The 15,000-nt window shown below is 34.2% G+C and overlaps 1 protein-coding gene across 2 annotated transcripts in view; it reads right to left on the reverse strand.

Annotated features, from left to right (window-relative positions):
- LOC115217015 overlaps positions 1 to 15,000 on the reverse strand; it is a 35,883-nt gene that overhangs the window by 15,458 nt on the left and 5,425 nt on the right. For both annotated transcript variants that reach the window (XM_029786541.2, XM_029786539.2), the window contains exon 2: positions 1,692 to 1,892. In XM_029786541.2, coding sequence (XP_029642401.1) covers positions 1,692 to 1,868 — 177 coding nt within the window. In that variant the 5' untranslated portion in view covers positions 1,869 to 1,892. The remainder of the gene's footprint in view (positions 1 to 1,691; positions 1,893 to 15,000) is intronic.

Here is a 15,000-nt window from a genome sequence, read left to right on the forward strand (position 1 = left end):
TGATGATGATGATGATGATGATGATGATGATGATGATGATGATGATGATGATGATGATGATGATGATGATGATGATGATGATGATGATGATGATGATGATGATGATGATGATGATGATGATGATGATGATGATGATGATGATGATGATGATGATGATGATGATGATGATGATGATGATGATGATGATGATGATGATGATGATGATGATGATGATGATGATGATGATGATGATGATGATGATGATGATGATGATGATGATGATGATGATGATGATGATGATGATGATGATGATGATGATGATGATGATGATGATGATGATGATGATGATGATGATGATGATGATGATGATGATGATGATGATGATGATGATGATGATGATGATGATGATGATGATGATGATGATGATGATGATGATGATGATGATGATGATGATGATGATGATGATGATGATGATGATGATGATGATGATGATGATGGGTAAAATTAATTAATTAATAATTAATAATTTTACCAGGTAGTTCGGTATGTTAAAAGAACCATTACTGGTAAACTTAAACAAAAATTTTATAATTATGAGTATAAATATAATTAGGGTTCAACAAAAAATTTACTTCACCACATACCGAAATTTAGAAATAGCCAGTTTTAACTGCTATTTCTAAATTTCGGTATGTGGTAAAGCAAATCTTTTGCTGAACCCTAACTATAATTATACTCATAATTATAAAATTTATATATATATATATATAAAAAATAAAGTACTAGTCAAATACCAGAGTTGATGTAATCAACTTGGCACCTCCCTTCAAAAATTGTTAGCCTTGCACTTTGCAACAGACTGGTAACCAGGTAACCAGCTTTATGGGTCCCAGAGCTCATGGAAAATAAAAAATTCAGTTCATAAAATCTTACATAATATTTCAGTTTTCTTTCAGAGTAATTTAAATCCAAAGACAAAACATATACTAATGCAAAAGGGCTTTTTTTTCGGAGAAAAAATATAGTTATCAATACTTCATAATTGTGTATACTGATAGAATATGAGGCACTGGAAAAATAAATATCATTATCAGATATGGGTATTATTTTATGGAAATTTTTTCCAAATTGTTGACCGATTTTTTTTTTTTGTAAAACATTACGTTTTAAAGCCTTCTATGCAGTTTCATGTTGAGAGAACTTCCAAACACTATTCTAAGCAGGGTTCCAATATTGTTAGCTACAAGCAAATATTCCTCAAAACAATGCCAATTTAAGCATCAAATGACAAACAGAAAAGGAAAATTTTGTAATGAAATGATTTATAAAATAGAAATTTAAAAAAAATGAAATTAACAGCTTCAAGACTGTCCGTGAGTATTAAAAAACTCAGGTGTATTACAATTTTTGATCAGTATACAGTTGTCATAAAAACCAATATCAGTTATGTAACTTTCCTTATTATGCCCTAAGTTCCAATGTCTGTTTTGGCATGGTGTCTACAACTGGATGCCCTTCCTAGTGCCAACTTCTTTACAAAGTGTACTGGATGGTTTTTATGTGGCACCATCACCAGTGCTATCTATTAGTGTTAATTGAAAAACTTAAGTGTATTTCCATATATTTTTGATCAGTATACAGTATCATGAAAAACAATACCAGTTATGTAATTATCCTTATTAGGATAGAGAAAAGTAAAAATCAATACTTACCCATAGACTCGCAATACATGCTGGTGTAGCAACTAGCAGAGACAGGTTGTGGTGGCCACTTCGTGTTATTACTCTTGTGGAAAATCCCAACATTGAAATAATGAAACACAAAGCTCCAATGCCCAAATGAAATGCTCCTGTTATGGTCATAGCCTTGTACTGGAAACCAACAATCATCTTAGATGGTTATGTGAGACTTATCTAAAAATAATAGAAAAGTTTTAAAAAGTCAGAAAAAGAAAATGAATTTAAACTACAAAACGTATATAGATATATAAGCTTCCATTTCAAGATACCTTGGGTGGAAATTCATCAGAGCATGAAAAAGGACAATACAAGGATGATTACGTTATGATCAATTGGAATACTCCAATAGACTCTTCAAAATGCAATATATTAAACCAGTGTATCTTGGACAAAATTATCCCTATAAAAGATCTAAATTTTCTCATAGTAGCTACATATATATGTATGTGTACACACACACACTCACACACATTCTAGAGTAAACACCTAAATGTGAAAGAAGGTGGGGAAAATAGTACTTGAGTACCGGAGGTAAAGTAACATGCCTTATTGTTAAAGCTGCAAAAATATCACAAAAAACTGCTACTCAGAGTTTCCCGTTCGTCGGGCAGTTGTGATCCAGAATGGAATAAGAACTTAGGTTATATGTATAATTCATATTATGATATAATCCTCAATGTAAATGTAAATAGAAAATAGAAAATAAAACAAAAATTAAAATAAAAAGACAAATATCGTGTGGTATAATATCGAAGAAAACCTTGCATCAAGAATAAATTTTTAGGTTAAAAAGAAATCATGCATGTCCAGAGTAATCTAATTAATGGTAAATAATTAATCAATTAATATAAATGTAAGTCTGTTTTAAAAAATTAACTCATATGTTTAGGAAAGCTCGTAGATATTGATAAAATCAGTAACGGGTTTCTTTTTATATAAGCAACTCATACACGTGTACATATAAAAATACACGTACAAAAGCTATATACTTATATATACGAAATACACATGCATATATTCACATGAATACATAAACACATGCTTATATACTACACATGTGTGAAATTCTGTCTGTGGGTGTGTTTGTGGAATTGTTAGCCAACTCTTCCTACATCGTTTTATCGATTTTGGTGAAATTTGACACGTGAGTAGAACCCATGTCTAGAAACCTCATGGCATACTCAGATTGTTGAAAAAAAAATCGATGATAGGGCTCCTGGAAGGGATCCTTATATATATCTAATATATTTTATTTTAAAAGCCAAGGGAAATAAACCATTTACCCTTGGAAGGGATCCTTATATATAACTAAGGGAAATAACCCATTCATTTTCTTAGATTATTTCATAAAAATGAAATTGAGCATGCTTATTTCTTAGTATTTGAACTGTTAGAGTTATTTTCGCAATTTATCCAGTACAACCCTAAAACAAGTAAATAGTATTTTCCTAAACAATGGATCCATTTATTTTGGTTAATAACCTATTCACGAATATACCAACATTAGCGCCCCTGAGGGTAATATTCTCTGGGAACGCACAAAACCCCTTTTCAGAGTTATTTATTATAAATTGTTATTACCTCATATCTGATTAGCCTGTTATTACGTAACATGCTTCACGATTTTAGTATATATACCTTATTAGGATTTCCTCCTATGTTCTATATACTCTGGGAACGCATTAAAGCCCTTTTCGGGGCTACTTTATTTGAATTCTTACTATCGGGTAACTAATTTCATGTTATTACATAATTGACTTCACAATTTGGGTATTCATAACTTATTGGGAATTCCTAAAAACAAGATCCTGTGTAAGACAATTAGGTATTCTCTGTAAATGCACAAAACTGCTTTAAGGGCTACATACTTTGTATTGTTATTGGATTAGCGAAACAATTATGAGAACGGAACGAAGGGATAAGCCCCGCTTTCCCGGGCATTACCGGGTACGTCAGCTAGTACATAAATATACAGCTCTGTTCAGTTTGGCTTACAAATTTTTAAACTGATTTTTAAAAACTAAACACTTTGAAACTTCGTATGCTGGTGGAATGTCTCAGGAAGAATACGGTTTACTTTGAAAATTTTTGACAAAATTTGGTATTTTAGAAGTTATTTCGTGTACAGCTCCAAATATACTTATACCTACACATAAGCATAAATATACAGATACAAATACAAAAATATATACATATAAGCATACATACAAAAAGACGGGTGCATATACATATATATATATATATATATATATATATATATATGTACAAGCATTCATTCATATACACATACATTCACATATAGATACGCACACATACTTATACACACACACACACACACACAAACACACATATATATATATATAGTACAAAGATAGGGGTTATGAAGGTAACCCACTATGGGATATCATATATATATATATGTACATATACACATACATACATATATACATACACACACATATTATTTCTTTATTATCCACAAGGGGCTAAACACAGAGAGGACAAACAAGGACAGACAAACGGATTAAGTCGATTATATCGACCCCAGTGCGTAACTGGTACTTATTTAATCGACCCCGAAAGGATGAAAGGCAAAGTCGACCTCGGCGGAATTTGAACTCAGAACATAACGGCAGACGAAATACGGCAACGCATTTCGCCCGGCGTGCTAACATTTCTGCCAGCTCGCCGCCTACATATACATGCATACATACATACATACATACATACATACATACATATGTGTACATGCAATCATGCAGATACATATATACTTGCATATACTATAATCAAATATATACATTCATATATGCGCAAATACACACAAAAGCTGAGAATACATACATATACAGGCAAACATATGCATATATATATATATATATATATATATATATATATATATATATTTATATATATATACTTGTGTACACACATAGATACCTATACACACATATATAAACATACGTCTCCGTGCGTAAGTATGTGGTAATAATACACTTATATACGTTATACGCGTCTAACGCACACATTTGCCGTCGCCAGTTAAAGAGCAAAAGAAAGAAAAAACAGAAAGAACTACATAAGTGGGGGGGGGGGGCGAAAAGAGAAAATAGAGAAACGTTTCAATTTTGACAACGTTGCGGCTTTTAAAGTATCGAGATGGGAAAATCATAACAAAATGAAAGGAAGAAAAAAGAAAGATAAGTTGTAATAAAATAATCGTGTGTATATACCCCACTAGCAGCATAACCCGGCGTTGCCCGGGTATGTAAAAGCCCCCCCTAGTAGGCAACGACTAATCCCGATCTAGTCCTTTCCCTCTAGGGAACGAAGGCGCATGTGTAGGTTGCAATGTCTTCTCTTCACTCCCAAATAACTATCAAACAGCTATCGATAATTCAACCCAACCAATTCCTACCAGGAAGAAATTACATTCGAGACTTTACCCCCAACACCGCCACTTCTGCTAATAGCTACTGCAGCCGCAGGTTATTCGAATACTTATTTCGTTTAAACTTTCTTTATAACTACCACCCCAAACGTTTTATCTTAAATTTTTGACGTACCCTAAGGGTCCTCGGACGCTACTTGCAAACTCTTGGTTTATTATAAACCGCTTTTGTCGTGTGCACCAAAAAACCTTTTCCATTCGTTTGTTCAGTTTATTCACCTTTTACTTTTTCGTTGTTGTCACTCACGTTGCTGCCCGCTTTTTTGCCGTTTTTGTACATTTTTATACATTTTTGGATACTTACCCCACGTGTTCCGAGAGTTAAAAAGGTCGAGTTGCGTCCCCTAGACAGTCTGTGATTTGTGTATAATACACAAATCGGTTTGCTGTGTGCCACATATGATTTAATTAACCGATTTTTTTCCAGTAATAAAGTATCCTATTGGAATAAAAAGGGCCATATAGCTCCTTGGAGCAGACATGATGCTCGCTGTTAATTTAAAAAAAAAATCCTGCCAATTTGTGAAAGATATTGTCGAAAATATGTCATCTTGAATTTGAACGCGATTTCCCAAAATGGCATGATTTTATCGATTTTTTCTGATGGTAAGGTATTGCATGGAAAACTATCGTCAGAATTAAGTTTCTTAGGGTAACATTAAGCTTCACCATGAGTTTGGTGAAAATCGATTGCAAGTTGCGAGAACTACAACAGAAAATGTGTTGCATATAAAAAGCTTAGATTCTCGACCCTATGTCGAATTTATCAATTTTTTTCAGAACTGGGGGAACTTTTCAAAATTTTCGCTGCGTTAGTTTTGAATAATGACATTGGGCTATGTGTGTGTCAAGTTTCATCAGAATCGGTTGAAAGCCGTGGTCAGGGTGAGGGTACAACCTGACAGACACACAGACACACAGACAGACAAACTGCCGTTTATATAGAGAGAGATGCCCATATTCGCCTACATATAGATAGATACGTATGTACATCCCAAATAGATCGTTAGCCCCTACACACATTTTTGTCTCTCCTTGTTTTTCCTGTGTCCCTTTCTGTAGAAGAGCGTAGGCTCGAAACGTAAAAGGCTGTTTCTATTCCTGAGCGTTATACTAATACATCTGTTTGTTTTGTACACCACCTGTCTTCGTCTTTTGTTTTTTTCGTAAACTCTCCCTATATATATATATATATATATATATATATATATATATATATATATATATATATATATATATATATCGTTACTATTATGTTAAACTATCGTATCTCCAGCCGATTCCGATGCTAAGACATGAAAAATTGTCAGAGTGTAGTACAATGGTTTTGCTATGGAATGGTGAAACTATTTTTTCGTTTTATGAAAAAGCAACGTTTTGGACTTATGACACTCTTGCATAACAGCAACGATATACATACACACACAAACACACACACACACACACACACACACACACACACACACACACACACACACACACACACACACATATATATATATATATATATATATATATATATACATATATATACATACATATATACATACATTATACATACGCAATACGTATTCATACATACAACGGCGTGTCTGGCGTGTTGAATATAAATATAAAAATTGTGATATCGGAGGTGTAGAATGAGCGACACTAATTAAAAACAATTAAAATAATAAATAAAATTAAAGTACTAAAAACATTATTAATAAACATTGAACAGGCCTTGCCAATGCGAATCTCAGCGGCAGGCGAAATACCGCATTTTGTCCAACTCGCTAAGGGTTCTGCCAGCTCGCTCTCTTATTAACAATAATAATCTTTTCTACAATAGGCACGAGGCCTAACATATTTTGGTGGGGAGGGGTCCAGTCAATTACATAGACTCCAGTGCGTAACTGGTACTTAATTTATCGCCTTCGAATGGATGAAAGGTAAAGTCAACCCCGGCGGCATTTGAACTCAGAACATGATGACAGACGAAATACCGCTAAGCATTTCGCCCGGCACGCTAACGATTCTGCCAGCTCACCGCTTTATTATTATTATTATTGTTATTGTTATTGTTATTGTTATTGTTATTATTATTATTATTATTATAATAATAATAATAATAATAATAATAATAATAATAATAATGATAATAATAATAATAATAATAATAATAATAATAATAATAGGAAGATCTACTGTTTTCTGTAAGTAATTTGAATTATCCTCAAAATAAGTCAAAAAATAACTTACATATCTACAGCTCATACAAACGTACACCTAACAAGAAAAATTAGAAACATAAATATCTCCAATTCTGTGTGAACATTTACATTTAGTCGTCTCTCATGACTATAAGAATGTGTAAAATTGCCTTTTAAATTACCTTTTATTGTAACAACACAATTAAATGCACGATAAAAAGTTATGGAATTAAGCACCTACTACTATATACATACAACTGAATTCAGAAATTAAAAAATATATACATAACATTGAACTCAGAAAGTTATTTAAAAAAAGAAAAAAAAAAAAAAATCTTCGACGAAAACATCAGATAATATGTGTGAGTGAATATACATATATATACATATACATATGCATGTGGTGAAGAAGAAAAGAGAAAGGAAAAAAATAAATAAATAAATAAATAAACGTAAACAGGTTTGACCTTTTACTGACCATTAACGTCCTTTGTCTCCACCATCTACCGTAGCTATTTATAGACCCAAAGAACATGAATTCTTTAACCACCCATTCTCCAACACAATGGAGTGTTGATGGTGGCTGTGGCTACACATAAAACAATGTCATTGAAGATGATGATGGTGATGGTGATGTTGCTGATGATGGTGATGGTGGTGAAGATGATAGTAATAACAATAATAACTGACAGATCCCGTCTTTTTCCCTTTCTTTTCGTTTCCTTCTCCGTATTTTATTCTCATTATTTCGAACTAATACAGACACAGTAAGCCTTGAAGAAAGGAAGAGGAGGAAAAGAAGAAAAAAAAAAAATGTCCGGAGATAAAACTATCAACAAAAAAAATACAGACGAATATAGATCTGCTAGTCTTAAGAAGCGGCGCTATGAGCAATGCTTACATGTAGTGAACCCTAAACTGACAGATCCATCTCCTAATATAAGAATGGATGCTCGTCATGCTTCAAAGTCAACAAATCAAACAATAAACCGCATTGGTCATTGCGCGGATTACAAAAGACCACGTACCCGAAAATTGAACCAAATCCTGATTGAAAAATCAGTTACTGGATCAAATCTTCCCAACACACAGGAGCTGGACGAACCCCACAACCGGAATATTCCAACAGATGGCCATCCATGCTCATCACCAAATAATCAAAAGAAAAAGAAGGAAAAATGGTCTAGGGAAGATAATAAAGAAGTTCTTGAGGCCTTCTACCATGCCATATATTTCCCCACAGATAAGTCTAGCACTGTACAAGCATACTTAAACTGGAGACAGAAACACCCTGAAGTAAGACCCTACATAGACAGTAACAAGCTTGCCAATGTTAGAAGAAACATTATAAAAAAGAAATTACTGACTGAAGTAGAGATTGATCAGGTTAGACAAGCAATATCGGATAAAATGAACGAAGCTGCAGCTAGAGAAGATAATACAGAGGAAATGATTATAGACCAGCCCAGGGCGGATAAAAACGAAGAGAGGATTGAAAGAGTTAGTATAAGTGATAGGCAAAGTGAAATACGCCCTGAACCAATCATAAACACTAAGACAGATGAGCATCAAATAGATAAAGAAAGTCACACAAATATTGACCCAACAGAACTACATGAGCTAAAAAATCAAATCATGATTGAATGGCTGAAAATTAAAGAAACCAGCATGGATGAGCGTGATACACTTCCTAAAATCCGCAACTCTAACCAAAACATGAAAATAATTGGTAAAATCCGGCTTGCACTTAAGGATATAATTTCAGTTAATGATGTTGATATCACAAACCTCAACCACCTATACTATGCATCCGCGAAAATCTCAACGATCCTATGTGGTGTAAAGATTAGAAAACGGCAACAGTCCCACAAAAAGCCTTCTTGGCAAGAGCGTCTGCAACAACAAATTAAAATATTTAGATCTGACATTGAATATTTGAAAAACCTTAAGGCTCACAAGACTACCAAACCTACAAAAACCCAAAAATTACTGAAAAAATACAATATGAAAACTATACTTGATATTGATGCCACCATAGAAACCATCAAACAAAAGGTATCTGCCAAAGCTGCCCGCATAGCGAGGTATGAAAAGCGTGTTAGATTTTTCAAGGACAACAACATGTTCAAAAATAACACCAAGAATTTTTACAGGAAGATAGGAAAAACAGCGTTTACTGCAGGGTCTGTACCATCAAAAGAAGAAGTGCAGAGATTCTGGAATAAAATCTGGGCAGAAGGAAAAACACACAACGAAAGGTCCCCTGGATTGACAGAATATCTACAGAACTGGACCCCTTAGAAGAGCAAAAGTGGGAGGGTGTCAAGGTAGAAGATATAAGATCTGCTCTCAGGAGGTCAAGCAAATGGAAGTCTCCAGGAAAGGATAAAATTCCTAACTTCTGGCTGAATGCCTTCCCAGAGAGCCATGAACTGCTAACAGAACTGTACAATGATGTTTTGCAACACCCTAGTAGGATGCCTCCTTGGCTAGTTAATGGGTTAACATTCCTGCTTCCAAAAAGTGAAGAAACAAATGAACCAAAAAACTATAGACCCATAACCTGCTTAACAACTATGTACAAAACACTAACATCTGTCCTGACGGAATATACCTATAGTTTTTTAACAGACAGCAGCATATTCCCTAATGAACAGAAAGGATGTAAACGTGGATCCTACGGCTGTAAAGACCAACTACTCATCAATAAGATGATCTTAGAAGATTGTCACAAACGACACAAAAACTTATCAATAGCCTGGATAGACTATAAAAAGGCTTTTGATAGCCTACCACATAGCTGGATTAGGAAATGCCTTGAAATGTATAAGATAGCACCAACTCTGCGAAACTTCTTGACTGTAAGTATGAGATCATGGAGAACCACACTAACTCTGAACAGTGACAGTGAATCCCTAAATGCTGGTGATGTAAAAATTTCGTGTGGCATTTTCCAGGGTGACTCACTGTCACCACTCCTCTTTTGTTTATCCTTAATACCTCTCTCAAAGCTGCTCAATGACGCGCAGTACGGGTATAAAATGTTTGATAAAAATATAAATCATCTCGTTTACATGGATGATTTAAAGCTTTTTGCAAAAAATGATCAACAACTCAAGGGCTTACTAGCGATAGTCAAACAATTCAGTGACGACATCAGAATGCAATTCGGCCTCGATAAATGTGCAAAGGCTACCTTTATCAAAGGAAAAATGACAGAAACATCTAACGTTAACCTTGACCAACAGAATGTCATAAAAGAACTAGACCCAGCGGAGAGCTACAAGTACCTAGGGGTAATTGAAGGGAACGGAATAAAGCATTCAGAGATGAAGGAAAGGATCAGGAGAGAATGCTATCGAAGAGTGAGAGCAATACTCAAGACAGAGCTGAATGCAAGAAACAGGATCGAAGCAATCAATGCATTGGCTATACCAGTCGTGACTTACAGTTTCAATATTGTTAACTGGTCAATTACTGAAATATGTCATCTCGACAGAAAAATAAGGAAACTGTTGACAATGCATAGAATGCACCACCCTAAGGCAGATACAGAACGACTCTATCTGCCAAGAAAAGAGGGAGGCCGTGGTCTTTTGCAACTGGCAATAACAATGAAGATTGCTACAATTGGCCTAGACACCTACCTGAAAAACTCTGAGGACTGGATGCTAAAACTTGTCTCAAAACATGAAAACAAGAAAGCATCATACTCAGTCACAAAACAGGCAAAGGAATATCTAAGTGAATTCCGAATACAACCAATTTCGGAATTAGAGATAGATATACAAGAAACAAGCACAGAAAAAGCTAGGCGCATGAAAACCCGTGCCAAAACTGCGGCCTTAGATATTCTGAATAATAAATGGCAAGAAAAACCTCTCTATGGCAAATACCCAAAGAGAGCGAATAATGCAGATATCGACAAAGCCCTGACCCATCAATGGCTAATGGCCTCTGGCTTAAAATCTGAAACAGAGGGGTTTATCATAGTAGCTCAAGATCAATGCCTACCAACAAGAAACTACCAGGCCAACATATTAAAGATCAGAAGCAGTCCAACGTGTCGTGTATGCCAGCAACAAAATGAAACCATTGACCATGTGGTCTCCAAGTGCAGTCTTCTAGCGCCTACAGAGTATCTCAACAGGCACGATAGAGCTGCACAATATATTCACTGGGTAATCTGTAAAAACCTGGATTTGCCCCATGAAAAAAACTGGTGGGAACACAAACCACCCCCAGTGCTTGAAAATGACCACATCTCACTCCTCTGGAACTTCACCATTCAAACTGACAGGAAGATAGATGCAAATAGGCCAGACATCATATTGAAAGACTTCAAACAAAGAACATGCCTCCTCATTGATATGACTGTCCCAATCGATATAAACGTATCTGTCAAGACCTACCAAAAACTGAGCAAATATAAAGATCTTGAAATAGAAATCAGCAAAATGTGGAAGCTGAAGACTAAAACAATACCTGTTGTCATAGGTGCCCTGGGAATGATAGCAAAAGGGGCTGATAGCTACCTAACTCAGATACCAGGAAACCCAAAAATGGCAGAAGTTCAAAAGATAGTGCTCATGGGAACTGCTCATATCCTACGCAAAATACTCTCTATGTAATCTCAAGGTTTAAAACAAACATAATTTTCGGTTTAAAAAAAAAAAAAAACCTTTTATTTTTTAGACATTCATTAGTACAACATCCCCACCCCCCAAATATATGGCACACTAGGCATAACAACAAAATGAACTTCCAACCCTGTTGTCTCTTGAGGTCTCTGGGTGAGACTTGGAGCCAACTTGTACAAATATAAAGCAAAAGTCAAACATAGAATAATAATAATAATAATAATGATGATAATGAACAGTAATAATAATAATAGAAATAATAAAATAACTAAAAAATTCTATTCGGGCATTCGACATCTTTAAACTCATTTGGACAATGATAGATGTTCTTTTTGGGTGTGCACTTAAAATCATTGTTGAAAAGTTCTGAAATTGCGATATATAAAATGTTTTCATATAGTTTATAAAGGGGTGCATTTAAGAGTAAAAACTGAAAATAAAAATAAAAATATAGTTTGTATACTGTCAAAGGTTTCTTGAAAGGCAAGATGCCGGTTTAAGCGAAAAATCAAATTCAAATGCGAAATCAATGCTACCCGCACAGTATTTTCCCGTTAGACATTTTATATTTCGAGGCGTGTCTGCAAGAATTCAAAAGTTCCAACTTTTGGTTCAGGGTGTATTTATCCTGGAAAGGGATGAAAAAATTCTCAGTTAGGCCCAAATTGCACCTCATTGGGCCTCTATGCGCTCCATGCTCATATGGTACTGCTCTTTCTAAGATTGTCCAGTAGATTTTGAAAGGGCGGGTGTCATTTTTTTCAACTGCCAGACAGGCTTAGCGAGATTCGTTGCTGTCTTATTTATTTTCAGAGTATCGAAATGAATTTTGATGGGAATATAGCTTGGTTTTGAAGGAATATTCGGTGGACCCTATTTATGTCTTATATATTTGTGAGCCTTCTATTTGCACCATGGGTCTATATACTATTCCTTTTTTCCAGATAATTTCCTCCCAGACGGACAGCAACTTTGGTCATTACAAATACAATTCTTCTCATGATTATTTCCAGCACTGTGGTAATTCCTAGTAGTTTTCGTGTCCTGCTGGTTAATTAAAGAGGCGACGTTACAAATCCCATGGTACTTGTGGTTTGCTTGAAAGCGCTTAGAAATTAGTTTCAAGAATTCTCTACCTATATTAGTTTTTACGGCGATGTTAAATGTCGGATTAAACCACAAGATTTTCCTAGGTCTAGTGCTATGCGCTCTATTAATGTTAGTTATGCTTTGGCTATACTAGATCTTCTCCGAGAATCCACTGTTTCTTAATGCATCATTACAATATGGCGCGGCATTTTGAAACGCTGTCTCGTCTGAAGATATTGATGATTTGCGCCTTCCTATATTGCTAACTAAATTCTTAAGGATTACTAGTAGATGATTTGACTCTTTGTTGATGTAATATAGCTTTTCATTAGGCTTACGGTAGAGTTTAAATTATTTAATTGTTAGTTTTAGTTAATATCAAAAAGTCAATATTATTTAGGTTAGCTTTTATCGTTATTTGTAAGCCCATTCTTTAGAATTTGTAAATTCAATTTTAATTTCTATTTACATTTACTGCCTCATCTTCAGTGCTTTTGAAAAGCCGTTAGTTGAAACGATCAATCAAATTCAAATGTGAGTCTGTCAATGTGAATTATATCATGATATAAATTATTCGTATAACCTAAATTTATATTCCACTCTGGATCACAAATACCCAACGAATGGGCACGTGAAACTCTGAGTAGCAGTTTTTGCGATGCTTTTATGATGTTTTTGCAATTTAATAATAATAATAATAATAATAATAATAATAATAATAATAATAATAGTAGTAGTAGTAGTAGTAATAATAATAATAATAATAATAATAATAATAATAATAATAATAATAATAAGGTCACAGAAAACGAGAAAGCAACCACACTCTGGGATATGCCGATACACACAGATAGAGAAATTAAGGCCAACAGACCAGATATAGTTGTCAGAGATCATGAAGAAAAAAAATGCTTTCTAATTGATGTATTAATACCGGTAGATGACAACGTGTCTCTAAAAGAAATGGAGAAACTCTCAAAATACAAAGACCTGGAAATAGAGGTAACTAGAATGTGGAATCTGAAAACAGAAACAATTCCTATCATAGTAGGTGCATTAGGCATGATAAAAAAATATTCAGACAAATACATAACAAAAACACCAGGACTTACAAACACATATAACATACAGAAAATTGCACTACTAGGCACTGCACACATCCTACGCAGAACACTTTCCATACAATAACCATCAGAGCATCACAACAAATCACAGCACATACCCAAGGCACACAGAGCTGCGCTCGGTAGTGAAGTGAAAGCACGCTATAAAAATAAAACTACTGAATAATAATAATAATAATAATAATAATAATAATAATAATAATAATAATATATATATATATATATATATATATATATATATATATATAGGTGAGAAAGTTGGTGTGTGAAATCACGTGTTCATAACGAAGACATAACACGATGTTTTGAGAAATTTGAAAAGTTAACACGAAACCGGTAATTTCTTCAAAAACTATGTCACTGTATGAAAAAATTTTATAACATTCTTCTGACATAATGACTCAAATATATTTTTTAACCGTTCAAAACAAGCCTTCTGTAGTTTTTTCACTTTTTACCATTTCTCTCTCTCTCTCTCTCTCTCTCTCTCTCTCTCTCTCTCTCTCTCTATATATATATATATATATATATATATATATATATATATATATATATATATATATATATATCGTTTTGGGATTTGGTTTGCTAGATTCTTTATGTGAGTTCGTGTGTTGAAGCATATTTTGTTGTGTCCGGGGAGAGTAATTTTCTTTTGTCCACACATATGGGGATGCACATCCATACATACAAACACGGTACATAGTTGCAAAACACACACACACTCAGACGTGCACACACATACATATATACATATGCATACTCACACATATATACATACATATA

The sequence above is a fragment of the Octopus sinensis genome, linkage group LG11 (assembly GCF_006345805.1).
Source record: "Octopus sinensis linkage group LG11, ASM634580v1, whole genome shotgun sequence".
Lineage (NCBI taxonomy): Eukaryota > Metazoa > Mollusca > Cephalopoda > Octopoda > Octopodidae > Octopus > Octopus sinensis.